At 37.9% G+C, this 15,718-nt stretch overlaps 1 protein-coding gene across 2 annotated transcripts in view; it reads left to right on the top strand.

The window, feature by feature from the left end:
* The first annotated feature begins 1,385 nt into the window (after positions 1 to 1,385).
* Positions 1,386 to 15,718, top strand: part of RpS16 (ribosomal protein S16) — a 48,628-nt gene continuing 34,295 nt past the window's right edge. Inside the window, exons 1-2 of one of the 2 annotated variants that reach the window (XM_067142708.1) lie at positions 1,386 to 1,498; positions 1,584 to 1,628. In XM_067142708.1, the coding sequence (XP_066998809.1) occupies positions 1,478 to 1,498; positions 1,584 to 1,628 (66 nt within the window). In that variant the 5' untranslated portion in view covers positions 1,386 to 1,477. The remainder of the gene's footprint in view (positions 1,499 to 1,583; positions 1,629 to 15,718) is intronic. The other variant, XM_067142709.1, reaches the window with a different exon arrangement.

The following is a 15,718-nucleotide window of genomic DNA, read 5'->3' on the forward strand; positions in this document are numbered from 1 at the left end:
AACTTCATTACTGGTGTAAAACGAAGATTCGTTTAGATACCAATTTTCAACAAATAATAAAATTGTACAATAAAATACACAGTTATTATTCGTGTATAGCTGGTTATCTCCCTAGAAATGATGTCTTTAGTTAATCTCCGTTTCAACCCAAACCTCGTAATTATCTCTATTTCTGTTTATATTATCCATGACAGTGAGAAGGTGGTGGTGATTATTGCTTTAAGAGAAAATACAACTGGGCAACCATCAACGCTTAACAAACTGATCACAGGGTGAAGTCTGACACTTCGACAAATGAAGGAATCGGTGAAAGAAAGACAGGGGTCACAAAGGGCGTGAAAATGGAAGACTTCGTAGCATTCACAGATGTAATACCGTCGGGGTCGGAAATGAACAAGTGTTGACCAAGAGAGGTAAGACAGGACTGATGAAAGTTTGGAGTATGGCACAAATAAGTGGAAGCAATTCCATGACTCAGCCAAGAGCCTCGTGGTCGCCAACCCACGCTCCCAAGCTGAAAGCCTCAGAGACCCCTTTTAGCCGCCTCTTACAAGCAGGGGTTACCGTGAATATTATATTTTACAGACCCTGCAACCTCAGAGGGTACCGGGCGAGTTGGCCGTGCGGTACCGAGCGAGCAGCTGTTAGCTTGCATCCGGGAGATAGTGGGTTCGAACCCCACCTTCGACAGCCCTGAAGATCGTTTTCCATCTTTTCCCATTTTCATATCAGGCAAATGCTGGGGCTGTACCTTAATTAAGGCCACGGCCGCTTCCTTCCCATTCCTAGGCCTTTCCTTTCGCATCGTCGCCATAAGACTTATCTGTGTTGGTGCGACGTAAAGCAAGTTGTAAAAAACCCCTCAGAGGGCTCCACGAAAGCCTTCATATATTAGCAACAATAAGCCTATACAGTACTTTAGTGTAAATTTAAAATGAAACTCTCGATCCCGGATCGGCCGCGATTCGAATCTCAGCCTCCCGGGTGTGAAGGCAGCAGCTAAACCCAAGGATCATATAAGAGAAATGCTAAACCATTTGTGGTGATCACGCCCCCAATACGTTACCGAGTTTGTAGACCAATATATTAATTTTAATAAAGATATTCTAGAGATAAGAAAATGTTAAGATCATTTTTCTGGCAACGCGTCGATATATTGTATCTTTAATTTTAACTTTGATAGCACGCAAGAATTGAAAGTTTCTTTAACCGGCGTTGTGGAGTATGTAGCACTTCCTCTGTTCTTCGAACTCAAATTAGATACTTCATAAACTTTCGTGAAATGTTTACTTTTAGAAATTCGTATATTTTTCTTAAATGGTTTATTTATATAATTTTTCTATTTTGATTCAAATGAATTTTCGTCTTTAAATGAAGATAATTCAAACATTCACTCTGAAAGCGCAACTTCCAGACTTCCTGTGTCATCGGTTTCCTTTCCACGAGGTGAGCGGGGCGACGTTATTCTTGAGTAGAAATGTCCACAAAAATGCAGAAGGTTAGCTGCGTAATATGTGTGTATTTACATTTTGGATGTGCGTGATGATGCAATTATTTTAATTTCACCTCTTTTTATATTTCAGCAGCCGAAAGAACAGATTCAGTCAGTCCAAGTTTTTGGCAGAAAGGTGAGCTCAACAATTCTCTGGTACTTCTCCATGCTTGTTGCTACATGTGGCGAGTTGTAATGTGCGATATGTTAGTTGTGTAGTCTGCATGTGCCCTGATTTTTTGCTGTATATGTAGTTCTTTGCCGCACCTATGATGACTTATTATCCCGAACATGATAAGAATGAATACAAATGTTTATCCTGAGGTGTGTTGCAAAGTTTATCCTAAGACAGTTCTTTGAGCCAGGTGGTATTAGCCGTGGGAATTTTAAGGGAAGGTGACTGCATGGTAGTAATTTAGGAATTGCAGTGCTGTGTTGCTCGTTGTTTAATCTTAAATTGAAGTTTCATGATAATTTAGGAATTGCAGTTCTGTGTTGCTCGTTGTTTAATTTACCTTAAATTGAAGTTTCGGATTGTTGTATCCTCATTTATTGACTGTCCCAGCCTGTTTTTTTAATTTAGTATTTTAATGGGCATTGAAGTCTTCAGGTTTCATATTGGGATGTTTGTACATTTTCTGTAAGGTAATGTACTTGAAGGTGGTAATACCGTCGAGCAATCCTGGATGAAAAATCATGCGAAAATGGCTTGAAACTAGCCTATTTCTGGAGTAGCATAGATAACCATCCTTATACTTGCCAGGGACTCGCTGCCATCCCATCCCAGAGGTATTTTTACATATATAGAAGAATTAAAACTGAGACCATGTAAATCTGATAAATTAGACCATTTCTAAGATGTTACATTTTTTCCGGGAGGTTGTGATCTTTTTCTGCTTTTCCTTTATGTCCAGAACTGGAGAAACATCGGTATGTGTTTGGGTAGTTCAGTTCCATTGATGCCATTTTTGTGTACACTTTCACTAGTTTGAGAATGCAGGATAACATTTACTGAACTTAAGAAGTGCCTCCAGAATTCTAGATTGCATTAAAGGGAAATAATTGGAAATACTTTGCTCCCAAGCTTCTTTTTATATATTCACATATCATTGTGTGGTTCAAGTTAAATTTTATTCATTCAGGCTAGTTTTAGATGCCCTACCTGTGGTGCACATGTCAGCTCAGTTAATTCCAAGAAATATTTGCAAACCTGCCCAACTCCAAAACCATGGTTGTGAGGCTGGCCATTGTTTTCTTTACAGGTTTTCGTTATTTATAGTAGAGAAATATGTATATGTACTTGCGGGCTGTAGACCATACTCCCTTATGTTGCATTCCGCTGCTCGTATCGTCTTTTTTTTTTCTTTTTTGAGGTCCAGGGCTGTCTGTGAATTCTCATTATCTTTGTCCATATGACTAGCGCGGGTAGTTCAAACAGCAAAATAACATGATCCATGTTGAAAGGAAAATAGCATGATCCCTGGACCAATAAATATATTATGAGTTGGGGGTTATGTGAACGAATTATATCCATGAAATTTAATTGCAATTTTTGACCTAAATGGAAAAAAAAATTGCTTTCACACAAATCAACAGTAAAGTTAGCAGTAAACTGATAAATACCATTATCACTGGAGAAAAGTAGCTCGTTGATGGATACGTAACTAACTACAGCGACTTTTGCTGTAGAAATGACTCACTTCTGTGGCATTCCGCTTCTTCGTGCCGTCTACATATGGAGTGCTGCCTGTGAATTCTCAGTACCTTTGTCCAGCACAGGCAGTTCAAACAGGAAATATGAGGTGAAAAGTTGGTAGAAATAGTCTGCCATTCGAGGATTATTACATAATATTTTAGTTTCATTGCTGCTATTCTTATCTAGGAATGATTGTGGAGGACAGATGTGTTCAGTACGCCTGCCAGGGTCCAGCCTACCCGCCCCTAGAAGTATATTTACTTTTATAACCTGAAGTTGTGGTCCAGGCACCATTATCCATTGCTTCTGCCAAGTATCACTGGCATTGGCTGACGTTACCAACCACTGCTAAAGAAAAAGCCACCGAGCTCGATAGCTGCAGTCGCTTAAGTGCGGCCAGTATCCAGCATTCGGGAGATAGTGGGTTCTATGGTTTTCCATGGTTTCCCATTTTCACACCAGGCTACTTCTTTCCCAGTCCTAGCCCTTTCCTGTCCCATCGTTGCCATAAGACCTATCTGTATCGGTGCGACGTAAAGCCAAAAAAAGAAGAAAAAAAAGAAAAAGCCGCAAAGTTTGGAAGCATCATACCGTTGGACAGCAGTAACCTTACACTTTCTGAATTCCTCCTCTAATTTCAGGGCTTACGGCAAGAAATGGTCATTTATTAGCTTTAACTACAAACCAACAGTAAAATTAGCGGTAAATTGTTAAATACCATTATTACTAGAGAAATGTAGCCCTTGTGGGGACACTCTCTTCGAGAGGCTCTTTTCTTCTGCTGCGGTGCATACTGTCTGCACGACAAGAAAAAAATATATAGCCATATCAAACCCAGCAGTGCTATTCTGTTCACCCTACTTATCTCAGCACTACTAGTGGAAACCTAAGTATTAAACAAAGGATAGTTACTTCGCGTGTGCCACATCGTGGTGCCTCGTGTTGCTAACATTGCGGGGCAGACTATGGTTGTGCTGAAAAGTGTATCGTAATACAAAAGTGAGTTTTACTGAAAGAAAAATAGCATGATCCCTGGACCAATAAATATACAGTATTAATGATGCATCACCGACGAATGGGAATGCTGCCTGTGAATTCTCAATATCTTTGTCCATCATGACTAACGCGGGCTGTTCAAACTGGAGAATAAAGGTGAAAAAAAGTATATCGTAAATAACACAAAAATAATATTTCTTGAAAGAAAAATAATTATATTCATTAATTAGTTATGGGCACAATTCAACAACTTGCCTCACTGAATAACATCGAGCAAAGCGAAGCCAAGAAGCTCAAAGAAGTTAAGTGAGCAAAGACTTTTCACACACACACACACACTCTCTGTTACATAAATAAAAGACATATTGAAGCATTTTGATGTAGATAACAGTATTTATTAACTTACCGCTAATTTTACTCTTAATTGCTGTAAAATCAATTATTATAATGAAATGTCATGGATATGATTTGTTCACCTACCCACGTTGTAGAATTCTTTCCAAGTTATATCAAGTTACATTATTTCGGTTAGTAAATCATGTAGATCTTTCTTGTATTCTCGGTGGAGAGTTGTATGTTTCACCACTTTTGGCAGAGTTTTGAATTCTGTAATTGGCGCTTTGTACCTTGGAACTTGACGTTTCAGTTCTGCGTGAGAGCTGTCTTAACGGTCATGAGACACATCGTCGTAAGCTGTCAAACAAGTACCCCTTCATGTGGACATGAAAAATCGAGTGCCATTACAGATCATAAGTTATCGGTAGGGATGTGTCGTGAACGGTGTTGCGAAGGCACTCGACTCTGGTGTCAACTCCATTCATGCACTCCGTGACAGCTGTTTGCTGTGCGGTGAACCATGGCAGATTTTATACATATTCCTGTAAGTTACCACAAGGAAATATTACAGGAATTATGAAGGCTACCGAGCTGCCAGAAGTAGACAACCGCGTTACTGTAATTCTAAAAGACGTTCTATTTAATGTACTGTATTTACAACATTCTTTTATTTCATAATGCAAGTACACAACTCTTTTATGGTTGTTCTGTGCATGATAAGGTACATTATGTACTGATATATTCTACCTAGATGGTGTCTAAAACATTTTGTTCTAGAGTTTGATATATCAGAATGTCAATAAGTTGAATTTAAGGGTTCCACCTTTTCAATACAATACAATTATATTGTGCAATGTATCACAACATGTTTAATATGTTTCGACACTGTGTCAACAGCCGATCATTAAAAAGAGCAAAAGAACAAAATATACGATACAATATTCACACATGACACACAAATGACAAGTGTAACACTTATAAGTAAGATAGTCCTTGACAAAAATTCCACATTAAAGTTTAAAAACATGATTTGTCTTGTTATGACGTATTTAAGACATGATTGATTAATCTTGATGTGAGGAGGAAAGCCAACCTTTAATGCTGAGTCTTAATTGTGTTTAAAATCTTAAATATACACATTAAAATCTTGGAAGTTGTCTTGTGACAGAGTAAAATGGATCTCTAAATAGAGAAACAACTTTTAAATACAATTGATGTATAACAGAGGCTTTAAAGTTTTAAGTGTTGTGGTACGTCGAGCAGTAGAAGGCTATAAAGGTGAAGGCCCCCTTTTTTTTTTTCCTCTGTACAAGACCTAGGCTTCTCAGTTAGATGCAGAGCGTAAACAACCTTGTTCGGCGTAGGCGTAGTTTACACGGAAATACTTTTGAGAAATTATTGTAAACCTCATATTTAAGGACACTTATTTTCCGTCCTGCGGAGTGGGGAGAATAATACAGTAGTAATCCATCATCTGTAATAATCATAACCACACTTCAGTTGAGAATGGTAGTGTAGATACGGTATATTAGATAGTACCTTACCTTGCCTGTTGTATTCGTGTGTATTCTTGTGCAAACGGCAGGTTTCATTTCTATTACATCATACTAGGATAAAGTAGTACTAATGTTAAGCTGTCTACGTGTTTAACTTTGTTGGTAATCCTTGAGTACCGGTACTTCTTGAAATTTCTAACTTAAGACCTAATTGGAATTTTCATTTCTATTTGTGCGTAGTAATTAGGATCTGAACGCAGTTTAAAAATTATTGTAATGTATTATAGTAACTTATTAGAAATTAGATTGCTTATTCTATTATTTTGATTAGTATTGCAAATTTCACACTTTTTTGTAATTTCCTTTTCTGTTTTCTGTACGTTAAACCGGTTTGTGCAATTGACTACAATAAATACTTGGGTGGAGTTGACCTCAAAGATAAAATGCTGCAAAGTTACTTGAAGAAAGAAAAGAAAAATGAGCAAATGGTACATAAAACGTTTTAGGAGGCCTTTAAATGTTACAGTTTTCAACTCTTTTGTAATATATAAATGTAACCTCCAGAACAACAGGGCTGACCACTTGAAGTTCAGGTTAGATTTAGTTGAGGGAATTCTAGCCAGGTGTGGGAGTGATGTAACTAGAAATGTTCCGGTCATCATTCAGTGGACAACACTGTCTCGTCTCACTGAAAGGCACTGTTTACAGAGGATCCCTCTAACTGCAAACAAAGCTAGGCCACAGAAGAGGTGTGTGGTGTGCTATAAACAGGGCAAAAGGAAGGTATCACTGTACTGGTGCCCAGACTTCGAAACTGGTCTCTGCATAGAGGGCCGGGCTGAGTGGCTCAGACGGTCGAGGCGCTGGCCTTCTGACCCCAACTTGGCAGGTTCGATCCTGGCTCAGTCCGGTGGTATTTGAAGGTGCTCAAATATGTCAGCCTCGTGTCGGTAGATTTCCTGGCACGTAAAAGAACTCCCGCTGGACTAAATTCTGACACCTCGGCGTCTCCGAAGACCTTAAAATAGTAGTTAGTGGGACGTAAAGCAAATAACATTATTATTATCTGCATAGAGGAATGATTTAAAATTTACCACACCAAGTTTAATTTCTAAGGTAAACATGGTCTCAAAAATATGATAGTATGGTTTCAGTAACGTATGTTATCACTGGCTACATTTGTCATTAAGTGTAAAAATTTGGTTTAAATCCAATGCTTCTTGTCTCTGTTATAACGTGTTACGTGATGGTGTGCACTTCTAAGCAAGCTCTGTTGTGCTCTTCTCCCGCAGCACAGAGTAGCAGCGAGGTGAAAGTCCTCCCACGCTAAAAAATACATCTAAATTTCAATTATCAGTCACATGGAAATTTCAGCAATTGTGGTTTGAATTACTTTGGCTGCGCTGTGAAGAAGGAATTGCCAAGTGTGAATTGTGCAGTAACTTTCCTAGTATTGCCGACCAAAATTCTAGAGTTTTCACGACCATTTAAACTGGAAACATAAGAACCCATGAAAAATCCTATCCTCACTCGAAGTGTCACGAGGCTGAAAGTTTTCAGAAAAATCCGGAATGTTCACCTTTAGCTAAGTGCATAAAGAAAATGAATGCTATTGTTACAGCATATGAATGCATTATTAATGGCATCTTATCATATTGCAAAAAATAACAGACCTGCACTGATTTTGTAGGTTCAGTAATAATGATATTTGCTTTACGTGCCACTACTTTTACGGTTTTCGGGGACACCGAGGTGTCAGAATTTAATCCGGCAGGAGTTCTTCTATGTGCCAGTAAATCTGACACGAGGCTGACATATTTGAGCACCTTCAAATACCACTGGACTGAGCCAAGATTGATCCTGCCAAGTTGGGGTCAGAAGGCCAGCGCCTCAATCGTGATTTTGAAGGTTTGGTTGAATCGTTAAGCACGTTGAATGTTACTGGTGCAGGGAAGTATGTGAATGATGAGCAATGCGGAGAATTTATTTTATACATTGCCTCAGATCTTCGTGAAGATTTGGTCTGTGAAATTAAGGAAAGTTCAGATGTCATTATCTTACTTTGATGGATCAACAGATAAATCTGATGAGCTGATACTTTACACTTGTGTTTTAAAAGAAAATAAGGTGGAGACATTTCTTTATTGTGTCATTGGAAGATGCAACAAGTGATGGCTATGTGGAACCTCTATAAACAGAATTGCTTCGGTTAGGGGGAACTGTTCAATGGTAAAAAGGTAATAGGTATAGGGACTTATGGAGCACCATGTATAATTGGTGTCCGTAATGATTTGGTAACAAATATCTGACAAATTTGAGAACTTAGAAAACGTTCCCTGTGTTGCATGTCGACTACAACTCATCGTTCTTCACTCACCAAAAAAATGTGGAACTTAAAATCATTGATTCTACACTCAGGAAACTATATAAGTCTTATCGGCATTCGCCAAAAGGACTTCATGAACTGAAGAATATTTCAAGAGTTGCTGGAATGTGAAATATCTAAAATTACAGTAGTTTCACAAAGTTAGATGGGTGTCAAGCAAATTAGATGCTTTGCATGTAATTGTCAAAGACTGGGAATGTCTGGTGGTGCAGTTACAGAATATTTCTGAAAGGTAAGGTGGAGAAGAAATCATGACTAAAGGTGTTCTAAAGAACATAAAGGACTTTAAATTTGTCATCACAATTCACTTCTCTGAGTATATTCAAAAGACTTTCGCTTGTATTTCAGAGGCATGATCTGATTTTAAGGCAGGTAAGAGTGCAGGTAAATAATGCAATTAATTCATTGCAGCGACTTCAGAACACCAAGAGCTCAATGGGAGAAAAGTTTGTTTCTGCTACAACATTTTCAGGAGTTTTCAGTGGAATACATTTATCAGGTGTGCCTGATAAGAATTTTACGAGTGATAAGGAACATATTTTGGCAAGTGGGATTAACTTTCTGAAAGACACATTTCTTCAAAATATGGATATTCAAAGTGCCACTGGCGTTTTTGACACACATTCCTGGCCATCAGGAAAACCATTGGGATATTATGGCAACAGTGAATACAGCTTCTTGCCACTCATTTTTCAAAACAACTTCAAATTGAGAACAACGTAGAAGACATACTGAGCGAGTGGTACGTGTTCAAAGTAGTTTGGGAAAGGTTTTCCGCTGAATGTTCTACTTGAAAAATCGAGGACTGTGAAAAGACGATTTCTGATTTCAGGAAAAGCTCCTCAGTATAGTGGCAACAATTTCTGTATCGACCTCATCATGTGAGTATTGAATATTATTAACGACAAACTGCGAACCAAGCTTGCTCTGGACCATCTATAAAAGACTTTGATGCAACAAAATGTATTGATTGTTGGTATTTTGGTGGGAAATTGAACAGGGACATGTAGTGTAATTTGAAAAGACACTGACTGTGAAGGCAACTGGTGACTTTTGGGTTAGTAGCTCTTAAAATATAAATTGTTTTTATTCCATTCTTATACAAATTGATAGACTAGACTACTGAAGACACATTTCTAAAGCAATACTTAGCTTTATCCTAGTCTAACGTGTGGTTTTCATGTTTGCGAAAAAGGGGTTGACTACTGAATTATTTCTATTTTTTCTACCTCTGATTATTATTAGAAAATATATTGTGCAACAGTTTCTAGAACAGTAATTGCTATTGGGTAAATCTTTTAAAATGGTGTGTCGTTCCTAGAATTCAATACACATGCTTGCCAGGTATTCCAGTTTTTCCGTAAAATGTACGGGTTTTCAATGTCAGCGCTTGTTTTCACTTTCTGCGGTGAAATCGGATTTGTTTGAATTTGGATAGTAGCTGGTAATACGAGATGCAGTGTTTGAAATTCATCCGGTAAATGTATCAGTAATCTCATTATTAATTATCGCCGTGCTTTTGTCACCTTTCTACCTCAAATGTTACTTCATCACTGAGATGTTCCCAAACAAGTTGCAGGCTGTGAATTTATATATAACAACTTGAGTAACTGTGTCGTGCTTTGTAGCAGTTGAAAGGCTTTGTTTGTGTGTGGGTTTGAATAATATTGGCAGTAGTTCTGAAACTCGTGGAATTGTGCGACGAATTTGTAAGTGATTAGTATTTTTAGTGGTGTTCGTAGTGAGTTAAATTAAGAAACTAGGTTATCAGTAATTTAGGGAGGCATATTCTGCAGCATTTCCATTCTTATACGATCACGGAAAGGCGAAACATATGCATTCTGTTCCATGTACTTGTGTGATATAAACGTTTCTCATGGAGGAAGGACAGAATTAGTAAATCACATTAACTCTGTTAATGACGTCTCCAATACAAAATTTAAGGATGGCAGTCAGAAAATTAATTAGGTTTTTTACCTTTGGAGCCGACCTTGATATAGTAAGAATGGAATGCTTGTCCACTTAATTTTTAATTGAACATAATATCATGTTAACTGCTGCTCATCATGCTGGTGCTCTGTTTAAGAAAATGTTTCCAGATTGCATATAAATTATAAACAGAAAAGTTTTCCACCTATTCAATACATAGTTATATTTGCAATGAGTGTATTTACATTACAAAGCATGGATGTTACAACTCCTCTAATTTAGTAGCTGTAATCTATCTTTGCAAATTCAGGCCAAGCTCTGTCATGAGAATAACATCTTTGCATTGTAACTTCCATGCTTTTCTCACCTATCTGAAGTTCCATGCTTTGCTGTAAAGTCAAAGAAACCAGTCTATACCACAACTAGTGGTGGGAGTGGTTCGGTTCGGAGCAAGTACTGTGACGTCATTACTCGGTTAAACCGAGTACAACATTATAGCGGTAAATTTAAAATTTATATTGACCTTCTAAGCTACAGTTTACATTCATAAAGAGGATTATCAATTATTATCAGTGGTACTATCTGTTATTGGTTATTTGCACAATTTTTATAATGTAATATAAATTTAACAGATAACGTAACACAGTGTAATTACAACCCTGTGCTCAATATGAGGCATATCAAGTAGACATAAATAAAGAAATAAACATACAAATTAATAAATAAATACAATAAATATAAATGCATATGGATAAACGTACCGTATTCCATAATGTGATAATTGACGAAACGAAATCTAGTGCTTTGAAATGTGCCTAAACTCGTATAATGTCAAACATTTCATTTATAACTATGTGGTAAAGAGTTTAATGAAAAATCTGTTAAGATAACATCAGTAATGGAAATAAGTATACAAATGAACTCAATTCTTCATCTTGTGACAAGCATTAAAATCAAGACACAATACGTTGTACACAGACAGTATGGGAAGTATCGTTAGTGTTCTGTATTGCATGGAACAGGTGTTATATAGGAGGAATTTCCATTAAAAAATATCAGAGTTTCAGCTCGTTTTGCAGAATTTGAACGAATTTGTCCAGCACATGCAAAACACCTCCAATGCGGGCACAGATGTTCTTAAACGAGGGGTATAAATTATTACTAAGAAATCTGAAAATAATATTCTGAGAAATCAAGAGCAAGTTCACTTAAGGGTCAATGAATATTGAAATTTCACGACCGCGTTGTAACCGAAATCAACTTTCAACCTATTAGGTCGTGATGCATACTTTTAGTGCGTGTCGAAGAGATGTTAAGTACAGAAGAAAAAAAAAAGGCCAACCGGACACCAGTGGGATCCGAACCCACAACCTCCCGAGTTCGCGTTGGTAGCTCTACCAATTGAGCTATGGTGGCCTCGTTCTTTTTTGCTCTGTTGGAAAGGATCTAAGCTACAGGTCTGGCTCTATCCTCTACAACCCTCAGTGACTGCTTGTCTTCGCATACAAAAGTAGACAAACTCCTTTGCAACTTATTTTTTTTCCTGCACTTTCTCATCCATACCTAGGAATGGAATTACTTTCACGATGTGCAACTGTATTTGTACCATGTCCTTAAGATACGCCCTTTTTATGTGATTCCATAAATTTGACGTTCCTCCACTTGTACAATAGATTTAATTGCAAATTTTAGAAGTAGCGGATTTTCTAACTGGACTGCTAGTAAAATACTGACTGTCATGGCATTATTGCTTCTTTCTTATTACAAATATTGGTAGAAAATATAACGCAACAACTTTAAACAAAGTATAAGGAAACACGAATGGAACAGACGTCTCAGTCAGGAGTCTGAACAACAGCACAGTGGTGTTGCGAGTCTAGCCTGGCTGGAAGGTTTACTGAAGCACCCGCAGCGCTATACGGAGTATTCGAGTTGAATCGGTGCTCTGCTGTGACGTCACGAAAACCTGAAGAACCGAGTTGCTCTCCAGTTCTACTCGCTCCGTCCCCACCTCTAACCACAACATCTCTGGAAACAAAGATGGCCATCATGAATACATCCTCATTCTTCTTATGTGCAATTAACACCAATATTACCCACAAAATCACTAATAATGCAACATTTCGGGACCTAATATTCAAAATGGAGTCCTGAACACCTGTGAATAATTTTCAATGCAATATTATTATTTCCAGTCCCCTGCTTCTTTACCAGAGCCCTGGCTCCTGATAAAAAGAGGCTGGCTACTGAATTATTTCTATTTTTTTTCTACCCCTGATTATTGTTATTAGAAAATATATCGTGCAACAATTGACAAAAGTGTCTAAATCATCAGGGGTATTGGTACATAAAAATGAATCATCCCAGAATTTCAAGATGGTTGCAGCATACCATTTCCTTCCAATAAGAGCCTGTGTCAATCTATTTCCGAGGGACAGCTATAATACCTATCCGTATTCATACCTGTCAACTTTCAAAAAGAGAAATCCAGAAGATCCTAAAGCAGAAAAATGTTAACAACACATGCATGCATCGCAAAGTCTTGAGACATAGTTAAAAAGGATGGCAAGGGGGAGATAACAAACAATACTAATAAAAGTCAAATACATGTTATGATCACTCCTGAAATTAAATACACAAAGTTACATCTTGAGTGCTCACCTGTTTTTGCTTTACACTGGGAACATTGTACACAGTGTTTTTTCTGCACTTTAAACTTGCGGGTCACAATATGAATGTCACCGCCAAAATTAAACTAAACATCTAAGATAGGCTTCCAAGATGGCTGCTCGTAGCTTGCTGGAATATCTAATTGCTAGAGAAAATCGCAGCAACGAGTAAAATGACCACTATTATGCAATTAATAAACATCCTAGGTGGATAAAAGTATGTGCGACATATTTCGAGGATTAGGGCGACACAGATTTTCAGACACATTTAGGTTATCTAAAGCTGACACTGTCAGTGTTATCCATGATCAAACAATCGGGAATTCCCAGCACATAGGTGGGCCTAAAATGAATTCTCGATTATAGCTTATATCTTGTACAGTACACGACTGGGTGACTTTTAATGATGAATTAAGGAATCCTGCCTTATATTTTGAGTGAAATATGCAATGTGAAGGCTTTGTCTCTATGTTAATGCTTTCTGCCACCAAATTAAATAACAATCCACTCTTGGAAAGTCATTAGTCTTCTTTCTTCGTTTCTGCTCAACAGGGGACATAATTTATGCAAATTATATGCAAATCCCGAATGGAATCAAAAACTTGTTTATATTTCGATAGTGGCAGCAGCACGTAGTCATTTGTTTTCCGTATGTCAGTATGAGCAATTTGCGGTTCAAACTCAGATTGAAACGAAAACTGCCGGGCTGAGTGGCTCAGACGGTTGAGGCGCTGGCCTTCTGACCCCAACTTGGCAGGTTCGATCCTGGCTCAGTCCGGTGGTATTTGAAGGTGCTCAAATACGTCAGCCTCGTGTCGGTAGATTTACTGGCACGTAAAAGAACTCCTGCGGGACTAAATTCCGACACCTCGGCGTCACCGAAGACCGAAAAAGTAGTTAGTGGGACGTAAAAGCAATTGGCATTATTATTATAGAAACGAAAACTTAGTTTTGGAAAAACCGAGATGATAAATTCTGTGGTGAATACGGAGGTCAGCGTTATCCGACATAATGACATCCAAGTTTTGGAAATCTAAGATAACAGCAAAAGTAACTGATGCTGGTGTATACGGCTCTAAATGGGAACTTGTTAATAATATAATCAAATGCTGTGCAGATGTAACCCAAGGCAGATGAAAAGAACATTGATTTATCTCTATCATTAAGTTTCTTCACCAAGTTCACTGTCTCAACACCAATGACTAGTTCATCATTGTCTCTCTAATTCTCAATTTTTAATAAAAGGGAACTTTTGATCACTTTTGGTTTAACAAATCTGGAAAGCAGCTGTTTTAACAGGTTCGTCATTAGTTTATGAATGTGAGGGGGGGCATCTGAAGTGTAGAACGGAGATTCTCAAAGAAAGGAATGACAGCATACGGGAAGGCACAGTATTCCTTATTTACAGCTGGTGAAAAAATAAATTTTAAAAAATTTGATTTTGAATAATGTTCTTATTCTTTAGCACAGGAGTCTCAGATTTTGAGATATGTGCAAATCTTTTGGGGTGACCAATTCTGACGACTCAGTAGCTTTCCTCTTTTCGTGGTCTTTGGAACTACCAGGCTCGGCTTTGAGGGTTATAAAAGATGTTTTAAGCTGGTGGTTGATGCACACTGAGCATTAACAAGCACGTCATCTTGAAAGAAAGAAACCAAGTAGTGGATTGCCATGATAGCCATCTTCAGAGATGCCAACTTTCAAGAAAGGCAATTCGTAATTCAGCTGTTTGGGCGCCGGGGTGGGGTGGGGGGCTGCCAAATACATATATTTTTTGGAATTTCATTAACTTACATATCATTGAAAAATCAATGAACCACCTATTCAAAGACTGGCATATAAAGAGTGCATGATTCTTACGTGCTGAAGTAACAGGTGATCTGCAGTACATATCTGAGTGGAGGTTGAAGGATCATTTCTTTTGTTGAGTACTGTAGTTGCTCCCTTAGCAGGTTCTAGTTGCTGTTTGGTAAACATTCACTGGTGACATGCTTTTCCTTTTGATATCATGTGCATCCTCTTCACTAACAGAGCACTTAACAGTTCGGTGTTCATATTAGCACGGAACTTAGTCTTGTTCTTCCTCACCATGCGCAACTGAAAAATCGCGGCTACACACACTACAAAACTCGTGTGAATGAGATTCTGAGAAACGCAGTAAATGGGGCCATTCTTTTGAGTATTCCTCCTTAAAATTTTGGTTTATTACTAGCATCACTAATCACTGTAACATCACCACGTGTATTTTCCTACACAGGAAATCGCTTCATTATTTCAAAATTTTGTTACACATGATTTGCATATATCCTAAAAGAGCAATATATGTAAATTTGGCAACAAAAATTGCTATACATACTTCTTAAACAGTCACGCACACGGTATCCACAATGAAACGGAGTATCACCACTTTGTCGCCAAAACAATGACAGAACTTGCATACTTGCGAGGAAGTCTGATGGTGTGACAAACAAAGACAACTCCGCAAGATATGCTACTTCACAGGTGCCTATTTTTCCTGTACTGGAAGCACACTGCGTTCGGCGCATGAAAACTCGAAATATTCTTCAACGGGGGGTATAAATTATTACTAAGAAATCTGAAAATAATATTCTGAGAAATCAAGCTGTAATGGCATTCCTTGTGTATCATTTTAAACACTTCTTACACTTAGATTTAAAAGTCAACAAAAAAAATCGTAATTTGTGATGTGGGATTCGT

The sequence above is a fragment of the Anabrus simplex genome, chromosome 3 (assembly GCF_040414725.1).
Source record: "Anabrus simplex isolate iqAnaSimp1 chromosome 3, ASM4041472v1, whole genome shotgun sequence".
In the NCBI taxonomy this organism is placed as follows: Eukaryota; Metazoa; Arthropoda; class Insecta; order Orthoptera; family Tettigoniidae; genus Anabrus; species Anabrus simplex.